Source organism: Nicotiana sylvestris, chromosome 5 (genome assembly GCF_000393655.2).
Source record: "Nicotiana sylvestris chromosome 5, ASM39365v2, whole genome shotgun sequence".
Classification (NCBI taxonomy): Eukaryota; Viridiplantae; Streptophyta; class Magnoliopsida; order Solanales; family Solanaceae; genus Nicotiana; species Nicotiana sylvestris.
The window spans coordinates 122,645,608-122,670,697 of NC_091061.1; the positions used below are offsets into that span (position 1 = coordinate 122,645,608).

Genomic DNA, 25,090 nt, shown 5'->3' on the forward strand with positions numbered 1-25,090 from the left:
GTAGCAGTTGGTGGGTATTGGATTGTTTGATGATGGTGTTGTGGTGGAGTTGGTATCGGTAAGGGATTGGTATTTTGAGGTGGAGTTGCATATTGATGCGGTGCGAGAGGGTTTTGTGGATGCTAGTTTGGTGCATTTTGGGGAGGTGCTGGGTTTTTGGTGTTTTGGTTGTTGATATCGCGGAAGTTCAGGGTAAGGGATAGGTTTGCTAAGTTGCAAACCGGCTCAAGTTCTCCCTGTAACTCTATTATCTTTTGTTCCAATCGCAGAACCAAATCATTTGGTGCCGGAGTACTCCGACCGTCTGAAGTCTCCGCATTCTCCGCATTTTCCTTTCGAATACCACTTAAGTCATCCATTTTAGCTTTCCCTCTGCTCTTTGTATTACCTGGAGGAGGGGGAGGTGGAGGGCCTCTGGATCTGGTGTGATATGTTGATAATGCCAGTATACACGAACCAATCTTAGGGGATGGGAATAATAAATAATAAAGAAAAACAAAAGGTAAACAAGTTAGTAAGAGTTCTGAAATGTTTGCAGTACTTAAGCACATATTGCGGGAATATAAATTCGCATCCTAATTCGGGAGTCTCGTTGTGCCCGAGGTAGGCCTAGCGATAAATAGATTTGGAGAAATTTAGTGCCAGTAATTGCCTCATGTCATTAATGTTAAAAATAGACGACCCAAAACGATACTAAATAAGATAATGCTACTAATGGCGCTTGGCCTTATTACATTCAAAAAGCAAGTAAACCTAATCTACTTGGTCCTAGAAGGACCCTCTCTAGACTGGATGCTCTTGTCGATCAGTTCCACCAGCTTGCGCAGGTTCAACAGTAAGGATGCCCTTGCCAAATGTACTCCTTCGTTTCCCTCAACGTTCTGGCAATCGGTGACTCTCTTTCTCATTTTCCTTTCCAATTCCATCAGACTGTACTCCAAATATTCCAACCTTTCGCATGATTTAACAGCCCTATCCTTCCACTCATTGATCATCTCCATGTCGGCCTTATGTTGTTCCATATGTTCAACTTCAGACTCACGAATTCTTTTGCGTAGCTTGTTATATTTCACCTCTGCTTCAGCAACTTCGTCTATGACCCTGTTTCCTAGACCAACCCTTGGCTCGAAGATCCCTGCTATGTTATCATCCAACCATGAGGGGTAAAAGTATGAGTGACCTGCATGATATCGGTCCGGCTCGATGGTATCCTTTTCCACGATAATCTTCAAAGTCCATATATGTTGTGCTTCATTCTTATATGGGATGGCGTCACCCTGAAAAGCAGCTATGAAGTGACTCATTTTAGCAACTCGTGGTATGACCTATCTCCTACCTTCCTATCTCATAACCCTGAGAGGAGCATAAGGGTATATGCCCCAACCCAATCAACACCAAGTGTGGAACATCCCTAGATCTGATGATGAACTTGTCGGTGGGGAACTATTCAAACATCCATTGAACCTGATCCTCAGTTAACTTGTTGAAAAATTGCACCCATCCTACAACATCCTTAGGTTGAGCAAACATGTCTAGAATATAAGTCATTCTTTTGGGATGATGGAAGGCTATGTGATCATTCCACGGTTTTCGTGGAAACTCCTAACAGTATTGACCCTTTTGAAGATGCTCTAACAACCAAACCTGCAGCAGCAAATTGCAACCCTCGAAGAATCTGTGCCCCTTCTAATAGCGTTCCAAAACCCGGTACATATCTGCAATGATCGTAGGGACAATGGTATATGTCTGCCCCTCGATCCCGTCCATCAAAGTTTTGGCCACCGTGGCCAGCCTGGTGTGGATTCTATTCCCTTGGATCGGGAATACCAGCATGCCCAAGAAACACATAATGAATATGAAGACCCTACGATGAACCCAGCCCGAGGAGGTGATTGAGAACTCATCATAAAAAATACGATAAAAGCTACTGTGACTGTATCGTTCATAGAGGAAGTTGAAAGGTATGTAGAAGTTTTTCAGGCACTCCAAGTCATCATTTTTCTTCAATCCCATCATCTTAAGGAATCCTCTAGTGGTGCGATTTTCAGGCGCTAATAGACCAGGGCTATCCCAGGGCAACCCAGTAAATCCCTCTATTTCTTCTAGAAGAGAGGTCATTTATATGTCCCTAAAGCAGAACACAACCATTTCCTTGTCCCAAAACATGGTGGCAGCCTCGATTAACATTTTATTTGGCTGAAGATCCAATAGAGAAGGCAAATTTCCTAAGACTCGTTTCATATGATTTTGGTCACTTGAGGGAAGGTCCTTCCACCAATCTAGCAAAAGTGAAGGTATGCTACCGACCATGCCGAATCTGGAGACTTCGTGCCTCATTTTCTGCAAAATAAAATATAGGTTAGGCCCTTTCCCCCCTCTAGATTCTTCTATTTATATAACAATGATTAGCATATTGGCACTTATTTCTCCAAAATTAATGCACACAATCGTGGTTGCGTCCATTAGGATTATGAAAAACCCGATGGACTTTTGGGTGAGGCTTGTCTTAAAGGGTTATCATGTGAACAACATATTAACCCGACTAGGTTTGACCATGCTGCATGCACAATTAATCAGAGTAAGGTTGCTATAGAAGTCTAGACTGGGACCCTCAAGCGGACAACATGAGGGGGAAAGGCATGGAACCATCGAATGCACCGCTGATCGGCTAGTTTTACCGCAAATACGCCTTTTCGAATTTAAAAGGGTGATATATAGGAAGAGCGCAAACACTCATCAAGGGTTTCTATAGGATTGATTATGCACGAGTGGAATATGATGTTGAGCATGATTTATACAACAATAAATAGCATGTTGTCAAGTATTTGCACGTTTTAAAATGATAAATGCGGTATTTAAATAATTGAAAGATAGTTATAAAAAAGGAAAACAGGGAGACAAGTCAGTTTTGAGAAATAAAGGAAATCATAAATGCTTGAAAATAAATAATTAAATCCAAATAAGGGGGAAGGTGCATGGGATAAAGCATGCTTAAGACTAATTCACAAAAAAAAAGTTCGTTATGGTAAGAGCCTGAAATATCGCCAAAAGATTCGCCATGCTGTCGCACCCCCTTTTCCTCGCGGAGTCCGGGTTTCGACATTCATCGGGAATAACTCATTTCCTATTGGGAATTGGGTATTTGAAGAGTTGGCACCTAACGGATTAAGGTGCGTTAGGGAACCTAGAGCAATTAACTCATATAACTAGTTTGCATTACTATATATTGGGTAAGGGCTCGAAATAACCTTGAGGGGAAGGTGTTAGGCACCCCTCGCAGTCCACAATGGTGGGTCCCGGCCGAAATCAATTATGTGAATTAGTCATTTAACAGATAGGCAGTCTAAGCACACATATGCAAATAAAGGAAGTTTAATAGATAGACGGTCTAAGCACACATATGTAAATAAGGTGAGGGAGGTCCTAGGTTTGTTAGCTTATAGGATCACATCTGTACAATAACCTGTAAGCCTTCCTCAAATAGAGGGGTTACACATGGCATTAACGCATAGGTCATCATATACTTTACTACCCAATTACCCTCCCCTTGTTCATAGCCTAAAGCGTTCTAGCAATCTTAAGATATATCAAATGCGTGCACTACCCATCCCTTTACTTATATAGTCCGGAGGTATTTAGGATTTCTAGTAAAAGTGGATCTAGACTTTCCTATAGTTATTAAAAGGAGAAACTCTAGGCGACATATAAAACATATAGGACTAGACCAAAGATAGAACAATTAAAAGGCTCACATTTTACCTCGACAAATAGAGCAAGTAAGTGCACGTCTCAAACAACAGATTTCAGATATTTAAGAAAAGCCCTAGAACAGGATATCTAGGTGAGCATGACAAGCAGAGAATATGCAATGTTGAGTTAAGGCCAAAGTGTTAATGACCTAATCAGTTTGCCTATTAATTTTAAAACCTATTGAGTCAGGGCAGTCACAAACAAGCAAAGCATAGTTTCACATTTTATTAAACCTTCCTTAACTATAGGCTTTCCTAGGCATGGATTAGCAGTAACATGTCATCTAGACATTAATGAAAGACTATAATTCTGAAGTAGTAATTGGAAAACATATTTCATTTTTATTTGAACCTATATGTTGTCTAGGTGCTGAAGAATGATCACAGGCGTTATCGAACTGGTTTCACATTTTCATCTCTAAGAGTATGATGTCTAAGTGTTGAGATCATTTTTATGCGTATTCCTTATAGGCTAGGTGGCAACTAATTTTTTTACATGTTTAAACTATAGGCATGGTTTAAATCCAAATGCAGTAAAAATCCTAGAAACATGATCTTTAATGCACATAGGAAAGTTGGTGAACGTGATATTAAGGCGTAATTGATAAATGACCTAAGAACCAGATTTTTTTTAATCTAAGTAAGAGAATGCAGGATGGAAATTTAGAACAGATAGTGTAGTGATCCTATAAATATGTTTTCTAATACATATAACAACCCGATAAGCATGGTTTCTACCTCATACAAATATTCATAATGGTCCTATGAGCATAGTTTCTACCTGATTCCCACAAAAGATATATAAAAGTCTCTCCCTTTTACTAATTTTCCCAATATCTGTTTACAAGAAATTACTATTACAAACCAACACTAATATAGAAATGGAATTACTACAACTATAGGGAGCCTGAATATAGGCCCAAAAGATACACCTGGCAGACCAGGCCTTCAACCAGTCCACAAATGCCATAATCTTATAGTGCACCCAACATGATCCTGGTATGTCAAAGTTCCTAAGGGCTTCAGGGACCCAGGGCAGTGCTCACACCAGGAAACCTTTAAAGGAACCCTTTGTGAGCAAGTTTTTGGAAAGCCAACTCCAATGTATCAAAGTTCAGAGGAGCCTCAGGGACCTCTAAGCAATGCTTACACTAGAAGGGCAAGAACCTAGGTGTTCTAAGAGTAGGAGTTGAAAACAGAAGATAGTTTTAAGAAAATAATTTTGGATTCCTAGGAAGTAAAGAGCACAAAAGGTGATTCATTCACTTCAACTCAAAGAAAGGTCCTAGTAGCCAGATAAGAAACAAGGTAACTGAGAGTTTCAAATTAGCTTACTAGATATTACTAGGTGAGCATTCAATCACATACAGAAGGATAGTAGGGCTGGGAGTCATATTGGTCATAAGAAATAAGCATGAGTCTAGTTCCTATGGATATACAGAAGTCTAACTAAAGCAATAACAAATAGATTGAGAGTAGGACACACATAGATTCAACCAGACAGAGGCAGGCATGTTATTGTAGTCAACATAGAAGCAAACATGTGATTGCAGTAGACATATAGGTTTGAACAAGACAAAAGAAAGGGCATGCTAATTATAAGGAATCATACAGGTTAAGTCAAATAGCAGGAAGCATGCAACCTAACTGAATGGCGATACATATGCGGACTAAGAACAAGAAGCATGAAACACATAGGTTTAGTCAAAGATAGACAGGCTGATCCTGAAGATCCTGCTGGTTTAATAACATAGAAGAGACATGCTGGGAATATGAAGTACACAAATTAAATTCATACAGAGGTTTGCATGATAGTAAAGTGAGAGCATACCAGTTAGAGGAGCAGAAGCAGAAAATAAAATAGCAGGATTCAACAGTCTAGTCCTGGCTTTCAACCGACTAGACAAACAGATGAACACAAGTAGCAAAGAGATGAGAGCACAATTTGTGTGAGAGTGTGCTTATTGAACTGTTGTTCGTGTGTTGATAGGTAAAATAAGAGTGTATATATATAGCAGTTTAAGAGTAGAACAAAATAAGGTAAAGAAATCAGTATTCAGTCAATTAAGGAAATCATAGGGTCACATAATCCAATCACATAAAGGAGTTCAGAATAGACCCCTTAATTAAGGGTAATTGATCAAACGGTAATAACATGGGTTTAATTAAGGAAAGAATCCCAATCATACCATGTAAAGGAATCAGTAAGAATCCACAATTATACGGGCAATCAAATAAGGCAGGGATGACCAATTAAGGTCATAAAACAGAAAACACACAAGATTTATGCATACGGATCTCTAACGGAGTAAATCAATAAGCCAAAACTTTCCAAATAACACTCATTTCCGGAAAGAATTACTCAACTTCCATAAATAGAAATTAGGCTAGTAAAATCTCACAAAAATATAGAAATTAGCCGGAGAAACAGATTCGAACCCTAATAGAGATTAATTAGGGCAAAAACCACAGAATAATGGATTTAATAAAGAAAAAATGTGTAAGTCAAAATTACAGAGTAAATTAATATAATTGGTAACACAGAAAGACTCAAAATCGAAGCGAAAGTTAGGAAAATCAGAGTATCACACAAAATCAACTAAGGTTTAAGTATTTTTTTCACAAATCAGTCACGAAGACGAAAAATAATTAATCAAACACTTAGGAGTCAGAAAACCCTTTGAAAAGTAACTTGGGATGAACCGTAGTTTTGGGAAAAAGTTGGAATAATCAGTTAAAATCAGAAATTCTCAAAGAAGAACAAGTAATAATGCTTGATTCATCTCAGATCTACATAGATCTGAGAAGGATCGAAGGTAATAGACTAGGGTTTTCAGAAAGATAATAGAGATGCGAGAATAGGTCAAGAGACCATAGATTCATAACAAAACAAAAGAAAATTCTTACTTACAGTCAAGAAAATGGCCTGAGACAGGCTAACAAGAAAGGTTTCAAACCACAACCAGTAGGGTTCCTTGAGATCATCTCAAGTGTCTAAGAAGTCAAAGAGCCATGGTGCGTAGAAGGCCAGGACCAGCCAGAGAAGACATAGAAACATAACAGGATTGAGATATACGCCACTGACGGCGTTTTGAACTAGGGTTGGGTCGAGAGAGTTGAGAGAAGAGGAGAGTGATGACGGCGGGTGAGAGGAGTGAATGAAAGGGTTTGGGGGGAGGGTTATGTCTAGGTTTAATTAAGGAAAGGGGAATATGGACCGTTGATTTGAATGATCAACGATCAGTATTGAATGGGAGGTATTGGGTCGGGCAGGTGTGTATTTGGGCCTAAAGGGATTAGGATAATTTTAAAAGAGGTTTTGGGCTGGTCTTTTGGGTTAAGTCTGAAAACATAAGGGACTATTTATTAAATACCCAGATAATTGAGTAACACTTAATTTATAAAATATATAAAAAATTATAAAAATAATTTTTATGCATAGAAATAATTATTCGATATTTTAAAAATACGATGGACCATTTTTGGTAAAATAATGCAATAATGTATGCTTGGGCTATAATTATAAAATTGTTGCAATTATAACCAAAAAGTATAAATCTGGCCATTTGTGAAATAATTTAAACTTAATATAACTATAAATAGTAAAATTAAATCAAGAAATGTTATGAAGTCATTTGTGATGAAATTTTGTAATTGTTTACATAAATAAAATACTGGGATAAATTAATTTAAAATTGTAGAAATTATGGAAAAATATCATTTGATGCTAATGCATAGTTTTGAAGATATATATGCATTTTGAAAAAATAATATAGGAAAAATTAGGTATCAACACCCTGCATAATTCATGATTTTTCTTTGGATGCAGGCACAATGAACATAACAGGAATGTCCGCAAATACATACACACAACAGGATCACTATCTTTATAACGGCAAAAGTCGCCAAACACAAACACATCAAGCTAAGAAATGCTTTATCCTCTTGCATTTAATCATTGCTTTTCTTGAATAGGGATAAGCACTTCCCTCCTCATTGCACAAGGCTAAGCATTTCCTCTGCATGAGACTAAACATTTTTGTCTCTACTCCTTGCATAGGGTTGAACACTGCCCTCACATTACAAGGCTAAGCACTGTCTCCCTCTGAATGAGACTAAACATTGTCTCTACATCTTGCATAGGGCTGGACACTGCCCTAAATTTGTAAGGTTAAGCACTGCCTCCCTTTGCACCAGAATAAACATTATCTCTATTCCTTGCATAGGGCTAAATACTGCCCTCAACTTACAAGGCTAAGTATTGCCTTCCTTTGCATGAGACTAAATATTGTCTCTATTCATTACATAAGGCTAAGCACTGACTTTCTTTTAATGAGACTAATCATTGTCTCCAGTCCTTACCTGAGGCTAAGCACTGCCTCCATTATTGTATAAGGCTAAGCATTGCCTTCCTTTGCATGAGACTAAACACTGTCTCTGCTACACTGCATAAAATTCAGCACTATCTCCCTTTTTCGCATAGGGCTAAGCACTGCCCTCCTCTTATACAAGACTAAACCTTGTCTTGTATCGTCCTCGCATATGACTAAGCATCACCTATTTCCTCTATCAAACGATCGATATCGTCGTATCTTTGCATTTCATGGGCTGAAACATATGCCACATTGTCTAAAGGCGTCATAGTCCGAAGGCACCATCCTTATAGCCTGAAGACACCATTCCATGGCCTGAGGATCTCTCAAAATTGCACATCATTATTCAAAGGCGCCATAGTCCAGAGGCATCTTCCTCATAGCCCAAGGACACCATGTCATGGCATGCGAATCCCTTATCATATGCTTCATGGCTTAGGACATCATGGTCTAAGGACATCATCCTCATCGTCCGAAGAAAACCTTCATGGTCTGAAGGGAATTTGCATCATGTTTATATTTTTGCAATAATCTATATATATATTTGCGCGCATCGTGTTTTAAGTTTTTGCAGGTATCTCGGGAGGTAACCGTTCTATAAACAGGAGCAATTTTTGCTCCGATTTCCGTTCACAAATACTCGCTTTATATATCCATAACGTTCAAATCGCATCCATAGCTCCACCTAAAATTATCCGTTACCTGCAAAACTACCCTACCTAAGAAGAACCTTTTGAAACATACAACCACTCTTATAAAAACTCCATCGGTTTCATTCGTCGTTGGATCCAGAACTATACACGGTCTGATTCCCGTAATACTAGGGATATGTAGGCAACTCAAAAACCAGGGTCCAGCCTCCATTTTTTCACACCATATCATTCCTCACTCAACTCGGACAAAATTGGTCATCATTTTCTTTACCCGACAACTCTTTCATCATCCCCGGATAAAGAGGGGCAGTTGTTGACACACATTTTGCCCTTATATTTTTCAAATAAGTATATATACTTTCAAAATGTCATTTTGCATCATTTCTTAATTTACAAGAGTTATACAAGTATTTTCTATAATTTTCCATAATTTTAGAGCTTTAAAATTGATTTCTTTGCATTTATATTACTTGATTATTTATTAATTATCCATTAAATTATTTTTGAGATTGACTCAATCATATAAATTTATTATTTGTATCCACATATAAGTTTCATAATATTTTTTACCTTATTTTACATAATTATATTAATATTTTTAGGATATTTACACAATTTGGCAATAATAGCCTATGCGCCATACATAATTATATTTTTCACATTATTTGTGCCAAATAACCTTAATATTTGTGTGATGTTAAATTATTATTTTCAATTAATTTATTGCACAAGTGATATTTTATTATCCATTAAATATTTTTATAAATTATTTTATTAACCATTTTCGTGTATTTAATTTATAGCCCAATTTAAGGCTAATTTAGGACCTAAGTTAATGGCCCAAACACCCCAAACCTTAGTCCAATACGCCCCAGCCCAAACCAGATCCCCTCTAATCCTATAACCCGTCGGAACCCATTTTACTAACCCCTCCCGTCTCCCTTCGATCATGGCCGTTGATCTTAAATGATCAACGACCCATAATAAACCCCATTCCCCCTTATAACCCTGAAACCCTAACCCATTTCCCTTACCCAGCCGCCCCTGTATTCTCTCATATCCACTCTCACACCCTTAGCCGACCATGAGGATCCCTGCTTATTCTTTCCTTATACGCGTCCATATGCGGGTTTACTTACCTTTTCTTGGTACTATTACTCATTTTGTGGTAACTTTTATTACCATTTCATTTATGACAAGTCAGATCTGACTTTGTTTCTGTGATTCTAGGAAGTATTATGGTTCAATGCACTAGAGAAGAGAAGATCTCTCTTATATATGGTATATCTCTGTAGATTCTGCCATGATCGGGGCTTGTGAATGATTTTCCCTAAGTTCGATTCCAACTAGGGTTTGGATTCTGATTTTTCTTTTACTGGTTCTATTACAGATTGCACGCGATATTTTCTTTTCTGATTTAGGTTTGATTGATTATATTCCTTGTTTGCCCATCTTAATTTGAACACTATATAAACCCCTCCTCACTTTCCCCATTGGAAGGACCTTAGACTGAAACTAACTATTGTTGATGTCTTATTCTCTCATTCTATATACTATTCTAAAATTTCAGACCTTGGCTAGCTGAAAGCCAAGTCCACCGGAAATTCGATTGTTGCTCTTTCTCAGTGCGAGCACTGCCAGGGGTTCACTTGAAACCCTTGGGAACTCTGATGCACTGGGAATTTGGGGTGTTATTGTTCGTTTGCAAACACTGAAGTATTACAGAAATCACCCTTCTTGTTTCTTGTTCTTCTATAACTGGTAATGTATCTAGACTCTTGCAATTTCATTTTCCCTTTGTTTGTATTCCTATTCTGCGTATCTATATCTATAAGAATTTGTATGAATCAACAAGCCAGTATATGTTTTTGAAGTTCTTCTTGAGACTCCATACCTCCTAGTAATTCAGCCTGCCTATTTTGATTCTGCCTTCTTAGGCTTGCCTGTTAATGCCTGTGTTCGAGTGCTTGTTACTATTCTTTAATCTGAGTATGGTTTTTTGTGTTGTTCTATACTGTCGTGATAACTGATGCCTAATATGTGTTCTGACTCTTGTTGAATCATTCATGTATAACTTAGTGTTTTCCTAAGGGTTTGTTCTTGATCATGTTATTAGCTAAACATGCTTTTTTCGTATTTACTGTGAGCTCCCTAATTTGTTCACTCATGTGCTCGTTAATATTGCCTAACACTTCTATGATGAGATTCAATATATGGTTAAGACCTAATGCTTGCATATCATGAGTTTCGATGTTGTTTTTGAACCTTTATCTAATGATTGATGCTCAACATGTTAAGTCTCATGTTCAACTAAGTGATATAATTACTACTGTTGTAAATTATACCCACTGGCATGTTATCATGCTATTTATGATCATATTCTCCTTAGGCTTTCACGTTAAAAAACCTTCATGTAAAAACTGCCATCCACTTGTTCCTGTTTAAGACTTTGCTAGATTCTCATGGTAATTGTCTAAAGTCCTTTAGGCTAATTCTGGACTATGCTTTGCTTTGAAGCTCTATCTGGCGTACTTTGCTAGCTTATGATCTCCAAACATGTCATTGGAAACTTGTTTTATTTATACCATATGTGCCTGTAAGGGATTTTGTGTAACCTTATTTGTATGTCTTTGTCCGGAAATCCCTGCTTTCTCTCTGTTAGCTATAGTATTAAAAGATAAAACTCTTAAGTCTTAAAGTTCTCACTACTGGAAAATAGGCCTACGGGAACAATTGTTTTTGCAACGGTTATTAAACTGTTGCAATAGAGTAGATACGGTAACGGTTACAACCGTTACAATAGAATTTGGATTAAATAAGTACACTTTAGATACTAAACCGTTCCGGTTGACAGTTCACCGTTACCATAGGACTTCTTTATAAGAACGGTTTTTGCAACCGTCCCAATAGAACTATTTGTAGTAACGGTTCTAGAAATTTTTGTAATATCGGAACGGGTATTTTGTTCCCTCCTCATTTCCCCCCTTGAATTTTGCTAAACCCGCCAATATAACCCCTTTTTCCTTTTATTTTTTTTTTTGGTAAATACAATAACTAAATTAAAATTTCTTCGTTTCTTCCAATGCTTTCATCTTGCTCAAGCTCATTCTTAGGAAGCAGATCAAATCAAAATCACCACACAACCTAAATTCCACCTTCCTTAAATCACCAGACAACCTAAATTTCACCTTCCTCAAATCACCAACAAACCTAAATTTCCAAATCCCCAAATCTATTTGTTAACCAAAAATCCCTAAAATTGCTAACCCAAAACTCCCAAATCCCTAAAGTCCCGAACTCTATTTGTTTTACTCGAAGGAAGAGAGAAAATATCACCGTAAACGTCGCTGCAATCAGGTTTCCCCCTCTCTGCAACTCCTTTCTTCCAACAATCCTCTCTCTTTTTTCTCTAGTTATATTTTTTTTTCGCGATTCTCTCTAGCAATCGGAAGATTCAGAATTTGAGCTCTCCATATCAAGATTCTTCATCTTGTAAGCTTTTTATTGATCTATTTTTTGCATATATCAGTACTGTTTTGTTACTTCTTTTTTTTTGATTTTTTGGTTTAGGGTTTATTTCAAGGTTAATGCGCAAGTTTTGTACTTTATATTTGTAGATTGTGATCATTTTGTGTATGGCTTTATATGTTTTTAGGTTGCCTTTAGAACAATTATAACATTGAACATTGAATTGGGCGTGAATATAGGTAATTGGGAGGAACGTTGAACTTCAGGTAATCAGTCTCTCAAATATTCCGATGACTATTTATTAATATGGTTACCTACCTTGCATGTTTGAATAGAAAGAAGAGTATTATAGTTTCTCTATATTGACATGATATTTGTCTCCAGTTTGATTGAAATTATGGTAATTTTTCCCTGTGAATAGAGAATACACAATAGAGAAGAGAGCTAGTTGGGATTACTATTATAAAAATTGGTCATGACCAGGGTAGGGTATGTATATATTCATACCTTTAGGGTCCCAGCATGTTCTTATTTGATGTTTAGTATATGGCCATTTATTATAATTCAATTTGGTGATGATTTTTTTATGTACTTTCTGTTGACACTTTGAATAAATACATAGTAGTGCTAGTGCTAGCTTACATATTTAAAACATTGTTGCATTTGGCAGAGGGGTAAGGGGTCTCCAATTATCAAATTAGTAAATGTTAAGGTTTCTTTTATTATGTCCTAAATTTTAGGCCTCTTCTGGTCTGTGTATGTCACTAGGGTAAGAGTTGCCATGATGTTAGGCCAATATGAAAAGATTTTAAGTTATATGCACTAATAGTTTTTACACTCCAATCTTGATCCTGTTTAACACGAAGTAAGAGGTAAAGCAGACGAATTCTTATTCGTGTACATCTTTTGAATTTCCTATTTTAGCAATGTTGATTGTCTGTCCATAGACAACAATGGATACACTTGCTGAGAAGTTAAGAGAGAAGGGAGTTTATGTTAATACTGTTAGGATAAGTAACATAGGTGTCTGAAATAAGATAGTAATAGTAATAAGAGTGTTATATAGCAGTATATGTAGCTTCAGTTATGACTCTTCCAAGCTACTACTATAAAGGAACTATCAATTTTTTGAAGCTCTTTTTGGAAAGGCTCTTTTTGGTAAGATACACTGATTCCCTTTGTGTTTTTGATAAAATTAGTAGGTGAAACAACTTTGGTAGTAGTAGGGGTTAGAGAAGCTGCAAATTTGGTGCGATAAGGGCAGAGACTTTGGCTCCTCATCTTAAAGTTATTATTGAAAAGGCCAAATTTTTGTCAAAGGTTAGTACTGTTGTCTGCTTTTCTAAGTAGAAACACTAGAAAATTTCTTCATTTTTATTTAGTAAATGTATTTAAATGGTTTGGATCGGAATAAATTTGAATGATTTACTTTTGTTTTATTTTGGTTTTTTTTGTGGGTTTCTTCTTGTTTGTTCAATTTTTTGTCTCTAAATAGTAATAGAATTGTTGGGTTAATGCCTAATTTATGGATATTCCTATGTGGTAAAAGGATTTTGGATGCCTAATTACTCTCCAGATTTTTTAATGGCTGAGATGTATTGTTAACAAGGACCAAATCTAATCTCATGTTAAAACAAGTTACAAAATGTAAAGAAGCGCACGAGTGTTTGCGAAGATTACCCATCTTTGTGTAGTTTCTTGCTAAAATTATTCCAAGGGGAGCACATAGCCAAATAGGGGGTACCCACTCATTAATGATTTTAGCATTCAAAACTGGCAACTTTTCAATCTTAACCCAAGTGACTTCATGCATTTGCTGGAATGACAGCTTTAGCTGATAAATTACTCGCCCTCTTCTGTCAGCTCATTCAGCTATGCTACATTTGTCTTGGTGCTTTAAGTTGTAACTGTAGCATGTTCCTTTTTCTATTTAGCTAAAGTTTTTTCATGTTGGATGGGACTAAGAAATACTACTGTCGTGAAAAATACTTATCACTCAGTGCATGTGCCGAAAATAATAAGTGCATGATATGTGTTTTTATATGTATTCTTACTTCAATTTATGAGTTTAATGTGATAAATTAAGGCATTAGGTCCAGATAATTTTTTATTGTATCATATTAGTTTCTGATACATGTAAGAGAAAGTAGCAGCTAGCTAACTTGTTGATGCCTTTATTTCCTTTTTAACTTAAAAGAGTCGAATCTCTTTCAAGCAGGTGTTATGTAAAAGATTGAGGAAGCAGAGTGGGTGTAAACCAATTAAGTCACTCAATATTCATTAGGTCTCAGTTGCTTTTTTTCCCTACAAGATGCGTTGTTTGAGTGCCTCGGCAATGACCAACTATCTCTAGATTTACTTATTATATTTGCATTATCTTTAAAAGATTTCAAATCTCTCTCCCTCTATCACTCAATATGCATTCATATACGCATATGTCATTTCTTTTTAGGTAGAATATATCAATAGCCCCTTGAACTCACATCCTTTCATTTTGGTCCTTGCATTTTAAGCTTTAAATTTTGTTGGAAATGTCAAATTAATATGCTTTTGGTTTATTTGGTTAGTTTTGTTGATTTACTTTTATCGTATAGGATATCTATGGATAATGGTGATAAAAGTTGGATGAATCTCTTGAGATGGACGGATGAGTATATCCGTGGAGTGAATGATTTTCTTGATAAGGCATTTGAACGAGCCGCCCAAGGAAATAAAATATTATGCCCTTGCATAAAGTGAATGAATCGCTATTGATATTGTAGAAATGTGGTGGAGGATCATTTGGTTGTTCATGGATTTGTTGATGGTTATACCAAATGGGTTTTCCACGGGGAAGGATTTTCTTCGAGAAATACACCTCATCCAAGCAATGATCATGAAGGTTCTACCATGCCTGATGATATTGATGGACTACTTCATGATACATTTAGAAATATAGAGGGTCAGGCAGGGGATGAAGAAGGAGTTGGGGAAAGACTATCTGAAGATGCAAAGAAGTTTTTCAAATTGCTGGAGGAAGGAAAACAAGAGTTATATCCGGGTTGTGAAAATTTTTAGTAAACTGAGTTTCTCTATTCGATTGTACTTGCTTAAATCCTTGCATGGGTTGAGTAATGTGGCTTTCTCTGATTTGTTAGAGTTGATAAAAGAGGCATTTCCCTTTGCTCAGGTACCAGAATCTTTCAGCAAGGCTAGAAACATGATAACAAATTTGGGTCTCCATTATGAAAAAATACATGCATGCCCTAATGATTGCATGTTATTTTGGAAAGAAAATGCGAATGTCGATAATTGCTCTATTTGTGAGTCTTCAAGACGGAAGAGTGCTAGTCCTTTGACTAAAGCAAGCTCTAAAATCCCTGCAAAGGTTTTAAGGTACTTTCCTTTAAAGCCTAGGCTTCAGAGGATATTCATGTGTTCTGAACCGGCTGTTGCAATGAGATGGCATGCTAATGAACGACCCAATGATGGGAATATAAGACATCCTGCTGATGAGGAAGCTTGAAAGGCTTTTAATTCTTTGCACCCAGACTTCTCTAGAGATGCTCGAAATGTTAGATTGGGTTTTTCAAGTGATGGTTTCAACCCGTTTTGGACCATGAGCATTTCCCATAGCACGTGGCCTGTTATGTTAATGAACTATAATTTATCGCCGTGGATTTGCATGAAGCCAGAGTATATAATGTTGTCTATGATCATTCCAGGTCCATCATCTCCAGGAAATAATATAGATGTGTACCTACGACCATTAATTGAAGAATTGAAAGAACGATGGGAAACTGGGATAGTCACATTTGATGCTGAAACCAACTAAACTTTCCGAATATGTGCTGCCTTAATGTGGACAGTTAGTGACTTTCCAGCATTAGCAATGCTTTCAGGATGGAGCACTAAGGGGAGATTGGCATGCCCCACTTGCAATTATGACACATGTTCTCAATATCTCAAACATAGTCATAAGATGTGTTACTTGGGCCATCGAAGATTTTTGCCTCGTGATCATCCATTCCGACGAGATAAAAAGTCTTTTGATGATAATGAAGAGCATAGACCTGCACATGCTCCATTGTCGGGTGAAGAAGTGTTTGAAGAGCTACTTGAATTCAACAATATCTTTGGAAAGAGAGCTAAAAAAAGTCTGGGAGTGATAAGGGTCCGTGGAAAAGAAATCCATTTTTTTCGAATTGCCATATTGGGTGCATAACAAATTGAGGCACAATCTTGATGTGATGCACATCGAGAAAAACCTATGTGATAGTGTGCTTGGGACTTTATTAGAAATAGATGAAAAATCAAAGGATCATGAAAAATCTCGCTATGACTTACAAGAAATGGGGATACGAAAGGAGCTACAACCAAGAAGAAATAATGATGGAACTATAAGTTTGGCTAAATCTTGTTTCTACATGAAACCAAAAGAGAAAAGTTTATTTTGTACTGTCATGAAAAATGCTAAATTACCAAAAGGTTGTGCTTCGAATATTTCAGAACATGTGCAAGTGAAGGAGATGAAAATATCAGGGTACAAGAGTCATGACGCCCATTTTATAATGCATTACTTGCTCCAGGTTGCTGTTAGAAAAGTGTTGCCCAAGAATGTTTCATTGGCCTTGATTAGGTTGGGAAATTTCTTTAAAGCTATATGTAGTAAGGTCATAAGAGGAAGAGATCTTGAAACAATGTAGCCTGAAATTGTTGAAATAACATGTGAGCTTGAAAAGATTTTCCATCCAATATTTTTTGACATAATGCCACATTTGCCTATTCATTTGGTGAATGAAATTAAGCTTGGGGGTCCGGCTTATCTTCGTTGGATGTATCCCATTGAGAGGAACCTATGTAAGTACAAGGCATTTGTATGTAATCGATCTAGGCCAGAAGCGTCAATAGCAGAGGGGTTTTTGGCCGATGAGTGCTTGACTTTTTGTTCGAGATATCTACATGATGGCGTGAAGACAAAATTTAGTAGGTACCAAACTGTAGATGATGAGTGCTCTCAAAATTTGTCACCTATATTCCCTAATATAGTCCATCCAATTAGAAGTAAGAAAAAAATACTTTTCTCATGGATGCGCAGTTATGCTTTGAAGCACATCGATATGCTCTTTTCAATACTGGAGATGAACAAATGGAAAAGTTTATCGAGTAAAGTAAATTATATTAATATTTATTTATTTTTTATATACTTCTTTCTTTATTATATGATTAAACTTGAAATATTCTTGACTGTAGGGAGCATAAGAATTTAATTGTTAATCATAGTAGATCAAATGCATGGGTAAGAGTGAGGGATCATAGTCGGGAATTCAATAATTGGTTTAATGAGAAAGTTAAAAATATTGTATTGCTATATTATTTAAGATGGCTAGCCAAAGGACCTAATATGGTAGCCAAAAGATATACGGGATATTTTATTAATGGATACCGATTTCATACTAAAGAACGGGATTCCCGAGGCAAGACTCAAAATAGTGGAGTGACTTTATCGGCAACAATAGATAGTTTTGCTAGTGCTAGGGACCGAAATCTCATCGATGGTGAGGTTATCTATTATGGAGCAATTCAGGATATCATTGAGATTGATTATTGGGGTTGTTTCAGTGTTGTGCTATTTAGGTATGATTGGTTTCGTAATGAAATAGATGATTATGGGTTGACTCGGGTGTACTTCAATAGATTATGTAGTAGAGATGACCCTTTTGTATTGGCATCACAAGTTTATCGAGTTTTTTATGTGGAGGATCCAACTGAGAAAGATGTTTATTATGCGAGGAGCAAAGTACCTGTTGATTTGATCTAGAGGAAGAGAACTGTCCTAATATTGGAGAGACATTTTGGAGGGAACCTAATAATGACATTGGTTCCTCATCTAGATTACTTGATGTTGACATTAGATGGTCAAGAGATGATGTACCTGTTGATATCATTGATACTCCATCTAATGCACAAAATTCACATGATACAATGGTGGAAACATCGGAAGAGGAGGATGGGTTTGATGATACTGATTGGGACTGGATGGAAGCAGATGATTAAATAAGAAAATTTTGAAATTCTTTTAAGTATATTCTTTTTTGAGTGAGTGATAATGCCTTTTTTAATAAATATTTTATGATTATTTTTGTTTATTTCCTTTATAAAAATTATTCTGATATGCTTCAATTTTTGCAGGATTTGAGAGAGATTTCGGATACTTTTGTTCGGTTGTTGAGGCCCGTCCCTTCTCCCACGTCCTCTTTGGTTTAGTTGGTAATTTCTATCCTCCATTAAATTATAGCAATATTATAGCTAATATGATATTTGGCCGTCATTCTCACACGGAATGGCTCAGTTCATTCACATTGTTCATTCAACTGAATATTATAGCTGAATATTTGCTTTTCAGAATTGGTAATTTCTATCCTCCAACTGAATATTTGCTTTTCAGAATCTGAAAAATATTTGAATAGTCATGAATCAAGAAGGGTGCTCAAGCAAAAATAAGAAAATATCCAACCGCATTCCAGCTGGATCATTTGCATCTTTGCGAAATCAAAGGGTTTCGTCGTTGACAACAAAAAGAACCTTCCAAGCTATAAGATCAAATGCAATTGAAGAACGACAATCAGAAGGTGGATTACCTTCATCTTTGCGAAACCAAAAGGTTTCGTCATTAACAACAAAAACAGCCTTGAAAGCTCTAAGGTCAAATGCAAATGAAGAACGACAATCCGAAGTTGGATCTCAATTGCAAGAACAAGTGCAGCAAGTGTCATGGAATCACGCCTCTTCAGCAACACAAGGAGTACATGAACAAGTGCAACAAGAAAATATGGATTTCATCACTCCTGCATCACATGGAGTACATGAACGATCTGATGATTCTACCACTCATGAAGCAGTTGAACAATTTGAGGAACAAGGAAAATATATATAAATTTTAATCATATACTTAACTAAAATAGTGATTAATGATTATCTTTGTTTTGTACTATTGCAGGCCCCTCCTCGCCAAAAAGAAAAAGAGGCCGTACTCAAATGCCAAGGGTTCATGGTAGAAATGAGCGTAAAATAATCATTCTAAATGAGTATAATCAACCCGTTGGTCCTACTAAAGAGGTTGCAAAAGAGTTGGGTAGCTTCCTCGGCACATTGGCAAGGAGTGGGACTTTTTGTCCTCTTAATGTATTTAATTGGAGGAAACTTGACACAAAAGAGGATATGTGAAAATATATCAAGGTATGAAGTTCCCAATGTCCAATAAACATGGATGATATTTCTTATTTCTTACACTAACCCAATTGCACTAAATTTGTAGGAACAATATGACATTCCTGATGAGGCGAAACCATGGGTTTTTGAATCAGTTTGTAGTGCTTGGAGAAAGTATAAGAGTCAATTGAAGACAACTCACTTCACAGCCTATAAGAATGATGAGCTTCGAATGGAGAATAGGCCAGTAGATATTCCGGAATCTCACTTTAAGGATCTTCTTAAATATTGGAACTCCGATCCTCACAAGGTAATTACATCCAGAATCTCTTGTCTTGTTTTAACATAATTGTTTTTTGGTGTCTGAGTCAAAAGAATCAGAAGTAAAATAGTACCGAATCTGACTATTTGCTGTTCCCCAATCTTCCTCCCTGCCATGTTTGAAATGTTTCTATAGTAAATTAGTACTACTACTAGTCAGTTTGGTCGAGTAATGGTTCTTCTTCTTCTTCTTCTTCAACATTACAACAACAATTTTCAAATTTCAAGAGGTATGTTTTGATTTTGCACTTTTTATTTTCATTCTTCTTCTTCTTCTTCTTCTTCTTCTTCTTCTTTTTCTTTTTCTTTTTATTTTTCTTTTTAAACGTCCAAAAAGCGTCGAAATGCTGGCGAATCTTTTTCAGAAAAATTCTGCCCAATTTCTGCCAAGTTTCTGCCCAATTTCTGCCTAGTTTTAAACGAGTAAATCTGTCAGTCCACTGGAGATGCAGGTTTATACTAACCTGGGACCCTTTCATAAGGTAGAAAAGATAAATAACCCAGTGAAAAAGGAATAACAAAACAAAACCAATTTCTTTTTAGTTAATAAAGAAGTGGAAATGTAAAGAAATTTCCAATAGGAACAAAAACTGGGCATCAATGGTGACTGCAGTTGTTATAAGAAGAGACTGTAAAAGAGAGTATGAAACTCGGAGGCTCACTCTCTCCATTATAAGCTTTCCGAATTGCAGTAAGTCAATCACCTATTGGTTGACTCATTTATTTGTAGAAAATATCCGAAACCAATACAGAGAATCGAAACAAATTGAAGTGTCCGCACACTGTTGGTAGAACGCCTTTTGCTTTAATTTGCGAGGTTTGATGTTTTATCTTTCTTATTTTTTTAAATTATGAACTTGCTAACTTTATATGAAAAGATTCTTATACCTGTTTTCATGTAACTAGGAAAAAAAGAAGGAAATCTCTGATACTTCAGATACTGTATCAAGTAAGGACATGTTTGTGGCTACAAGAAAAAGAAAACTTGGCCAAGTATACAAAAGCTCATATGACAATACAATTAGTAAAATTGTACGAAATTTCTAATTTAAAGTTTGCCGTGCTTATTTATTTGTTCTTAATTATTGATTCAACTTTAGTTACTTAAAACTCTTTTTTCTTGCATTTTTGGTTTGTAGGCTAAAATGGAGAGAATACAATCATCTCAGGAAAGTGAAGATGGCAGTCATTCAGATGACGCTTTTGCATCAGTCATGGGACCTGAACATCCAGGTCGCATGAGATTGTATGGATGAGGGGTTACCAAGATTGTGTTAAAGGGGCAAAAAGGGAATCTTGGATCTTTTGATGAGAGGATGCATCAGAAAATGGAGGAAATAGAAGAGAGGATGCAACAACGAATGCATGATGAACAAAAGGATGCCATGGAACAAAATATTACAATGAACGTCATCGCACGACTTCAGTGTCTGAACCCAGATTTGCGACTTGATCCTGACATGTTAAGGTTCAGTGCATGTTCACCTGTAGAAGCTTCCTCTGCACAACAAGTTATTGTTCAACTAAACAGTCGACCATCTGCTGGTAGTAACAATCAAGGTCAGTACGTACCAAATGTTATACATCTTCTTCTATTTCTTCTTCATCTCCTCCTTCCTTGCTTGGGATTTTGCTTTGGTTCAAGGCAGAGGGGATATGGTAAAGTGTTTAGCATAATCCTCTAAGTAAGAAATGAACTATTTTTTTGAAGGGTATTTAGGAAAATTTTTACGAAAACCAAATAATGGGAGTTGACAACAATTTGTCAAATTTTTAGGAAAACCAAGTAATAGTACCATGATTGCTTGAAAATGATGTTGTGTGTTGACTTTAATGACGATTCTCAAAATTGTATCCTATATATTCTTCAGTGAGTTCCCTGCCTCTTTACACTTTCTTGTCTACCTGCATAAAGCATGGAAAAAGAAATAGCATAAGCATAATATCATAGAAATGATACAAGATTTCAACAGTGCAATTGGAAAAGAATGCCAAGAGATAATGTTCACCATTAATATACGCAAATCATTAAGTCTTTACGAATTGACTGTGCAGGAGTAAGTAACTAATACTAGCTAGTTCCAATTTTAAATATATTGAGTTATTAGTTTTAAGAATACTTTAATTCAAATTTCTTTATGCATCCAAGGACATTTGTATGATTATTAAGTTGTTATTACTGAAATGTGGTGAAAGAACTGTTGGTAAATGCTGTTTATTGATCATTTTCACCTTTTAGTTAAATCGACATTAGCTTTCTTAGCAATATATTTGTTGTTTCTAAATTGTTGTCAAATTTCAGTACTTTGAAAATGATTCATTATTGTCAAATAATAATGTTGTTGGCTATCAGGTACCACAACTACTTAGCTTAACCTAGTAGTTTAAACTAGTTCCATGTAGCAAGTTTTGAAGTATCAATTTTAGAAATACTCATGTCTCTGAAAACTGCAAGCTTCTTGTTCTTTCCTTACTTTTTTCAACCATGATATAAGAACGAGTAAGTAACGACTCCAGCACTACCTGTATGGTATGATATGGAGAAACATATGGTAGCGGCCTTCATCCTTGTGAAGGAAATGTAGATTTTGTTACCACATATCTTAGGGTAAAAATATTCTACCCTCTTTTTTCTTTATGTGAGAAGAATTTGGAGCAATTGTCATCTAATGAGCTGAAGCAACTATTAGTGTCTTTTCCTTGATGAATGTGGTGTGTATTTTCTTTTTTTCTCACTGGAGCTATTTTTCTTCTTCCTTACTGGTGATTGAAACTGCTAAACCAAAGGTCCAGCACCTACTATTATAGGTCCATTAACCCATAACCATTTTGGTTGTTGATAATTTTTTTTCTTCTTCATTAGAAGAACCCATGTTGAGAAAAAAGAATATGGCAAAAGAAAAAGAGAAGGCACTTTTCAGTGGTTAATCCTCCATTGAAAAGAACTTGATCAGATTGGAGCAAACCTTTCTTCTGCATTAGGTTCTTGAAATAATTATTGTCAAGTTTTTTGTCTGTGACCAAATCGAGTGGGGCCAAACTTCAATTCCCTCCATTTTTAGGACATTGCAGTGTCCCTCTATATCTGATGTATTGTATATTCTATTCAGAAATAAAGAGCAATGTGATTGGCCAATGGTGTGTGCCCCTGCAAATAATCGAGTTTGATTTACAGCAAGTAATGAGAATGTTATTTGGAAAATGAAATAAGTTGACGATGATGGATATATATATTCCAACCCATTTTGAGCAAAAAGAATATGGCAAAAGAAAAAGAGAAGGCACTTTTTTGCTTTAGCCTTTTGAAAAAGAGTGTAATAACTGAGAGTTTTCTCTGTTTTTTGTACTCTGTAATAGTAGCTAGCTCTTTGTTCTTTTTTTTCATGGCAATTTGTGCTATGAGTATTCTTAGACCGTATTCTCTTGAAGGACAATAACTTTATTTATTCTCTTTTTAGGTGGAGTAGATCAAGAAATGGATGATGAAGACGATGAAGAACTAGACCTTACTTGAGATAATTTTGAATTGTTATAGATGAATATTCTAGGAATCTTTTGTTACCAACATTTTTTTTAAACTTATTTACCCTCTTGAAATGTACTAAACTTATGCACTCATGGGGTAGAACATTTGCCTTATGGATATTATTATTTGCTTGATGGATAATTTTATATTATTAATAGTTTCATTTTATGATGTATTAAAATTTTAGTGTTATTATAATTTATTATATGTATAAATTTTATTTATAACAGGTGCTATATTTTGGTTTTAATTGAACTGATACAATAGCCTACCAGAACCGTTGCAATAGGATACAAATGGTGTTCCTGTAGATAATGTAAACCGTTGCAATAGGTCCCATAACCTGTTCCAAAATGATCTACAAAACTGTTCCAAATACAAATATAATCGTTACGATAGCTTAAAGAAACCGTTGCTATATCCAACATAACCGTAGCAATAGCTTACATAAATATTGCTTTAAATAATATGGCAACGGTTAAGAACCGTTGTATAAATAATATAGTAACGGTTTTAAACCGTTCCAATTGAAAAAATAATCGTTCCAACAGAGAAGGGGAAAACCGTTGCGATAGACATATCTATTGTCACGGCGATGCAAACCGTTGCAAGAATCATTCCAGTAGACCTATGGGTACGCCGGCTGATGTAACGGGTGGTAAACCGTTCCAAAATCCCTACGACAACGGTTTGGCAGTCTATGGGGACGGTTTTCCAACCGTTACCGTAGACCAATTTTTCAGTAGTGTCTCCTAGTACCAAACTTGTTACCTATGTTGCTATAGTTATTTAGTATTCCATGAGTAAGCAAGGCAGCTGTCTTAATGTTTGGGCCTAGTTGTTGGGCCAGTTTGGTACTCAAACTTGAAGCGTATTAATAGCCACCTGGAGTTTGGTCATGTTCATCACCAAAGGCTCCAGGCTCAGTTGAAGACCTAGAATCAGCCTAGGGTATCATGTATTTGCTGTATTTTGGCCTTGTAGCTTCCCTATTAAGTCTGTAACTATTTTATCCTACTTGGGCATGTAATAATCTATAGTAACGAATAATTGGGAGATTAGTTGAATTGGGGGGAACGGGTACATTCTAACGTTTGCATAAAAGGGTAGAAAACGTGCCTATAGGATCTGTGTGGTCTATTTGCTATTTGTTCAACATGCCTTATATGGTATTTAGTTTCATGTGTAGAAAGCATGTCTATAGGAATCATGCATACTTTATTTATGCACTGTTCAAACACATTAGTCTAAGTATTTGCCATACTTGCTTCTATGTTATTACCGTATATTTAGACAGCATACCTATAGGATGTGATACATATGTATTGCTAAAGTAGATACCATGCCTATAGAACTTCAAATAATCAATTGGTCAATTGTTTCTATTACTTTATTGTACTGCCCATTTAGCTACCAAGACTACATGATCTTAATATATTAATCAACTACTTCGTGTCGTTTTTGTATTGCTTTATTATTATATCTATATGATACTGTCACCAGCCTAGAAAACATGCATATAACGATATTGTGTTATAAAACCAGTTCTCAACCATTAAAAATCCTACCTATAGGATATTGTTACTCGTCTTAGACAACATGTTTATAAAATCAATGTCGTAAACTCTGAGTTTTCAAATAGTTTTACTGCCTCATCGTACGAACAAGTAGAGATTAAGTCTATAGGACCTGTAACTCTTTTAATATACAAATCTATTAGCTTAAAGCTGCAATGCTACCTGCACAATGCTGAAAAACAGAATTATCTATAAGCCATGCCCATAGGACTTAACGACTATAATACGTCTT

At 36.1% G+C, this 25,090-nt stretch overlaps 1 protein-coding gene across 8 annotated transcripts; it reads left to right on the plus strand.

Annotated features, from left to right (window-relative positions):
* The first annotated feature begins 11,829 nt into the window (after positions 1-11,829).
* LOC104239250 (uncharacterized) lies at positions 11,830-23,462 on the plus strand. Of its 8 annotated transcripts, XR_011407658.1 has the most exons (10): positions 11,830-12,132; positions 12,218-12,267; positions 12,431-12,509; positions 13,443-13,563; positions 18,415-18,492; positions 18,671-19,461; positions 19,541-19,744; positions 20,662-20,787; positions 20,895-21,315; positions 23,214-23,462. XR_011407658.1 is itself a non-coding variant. In XM_070174619.1 (9 exons), the coding sequence occupies exons 6-8, from the start codon at positions 19,667-19,669 to the stop codon at positions 21,009-21,011; spliced, it is 321 nt and encodes a 106-aa protein (XP_070030720.1). In that variant the 5' UTR covers positions 11,830-12,267; positions 12,431-12,509; positions 13,443-13,563; positions 18,415-18,492; positions 18,671-19,461; positions 19,541-19,666; the 3' UTR covers positions 21,012-21,315; positions 23,214-23,462. The 8 variants fall into 8 exon arrangements, 1 of the variants encoding a protein (XP_070030720.1); XR_011407657.1 differs by having other exon boundaries at positions 11,830-12,267; positions 13,446-13,563; XR_011407661.1 differs by lacking the exon at positions 12,218-12,267.
* Positions 23,463-25,090: the final 1,628 nt, after the last annotated feature.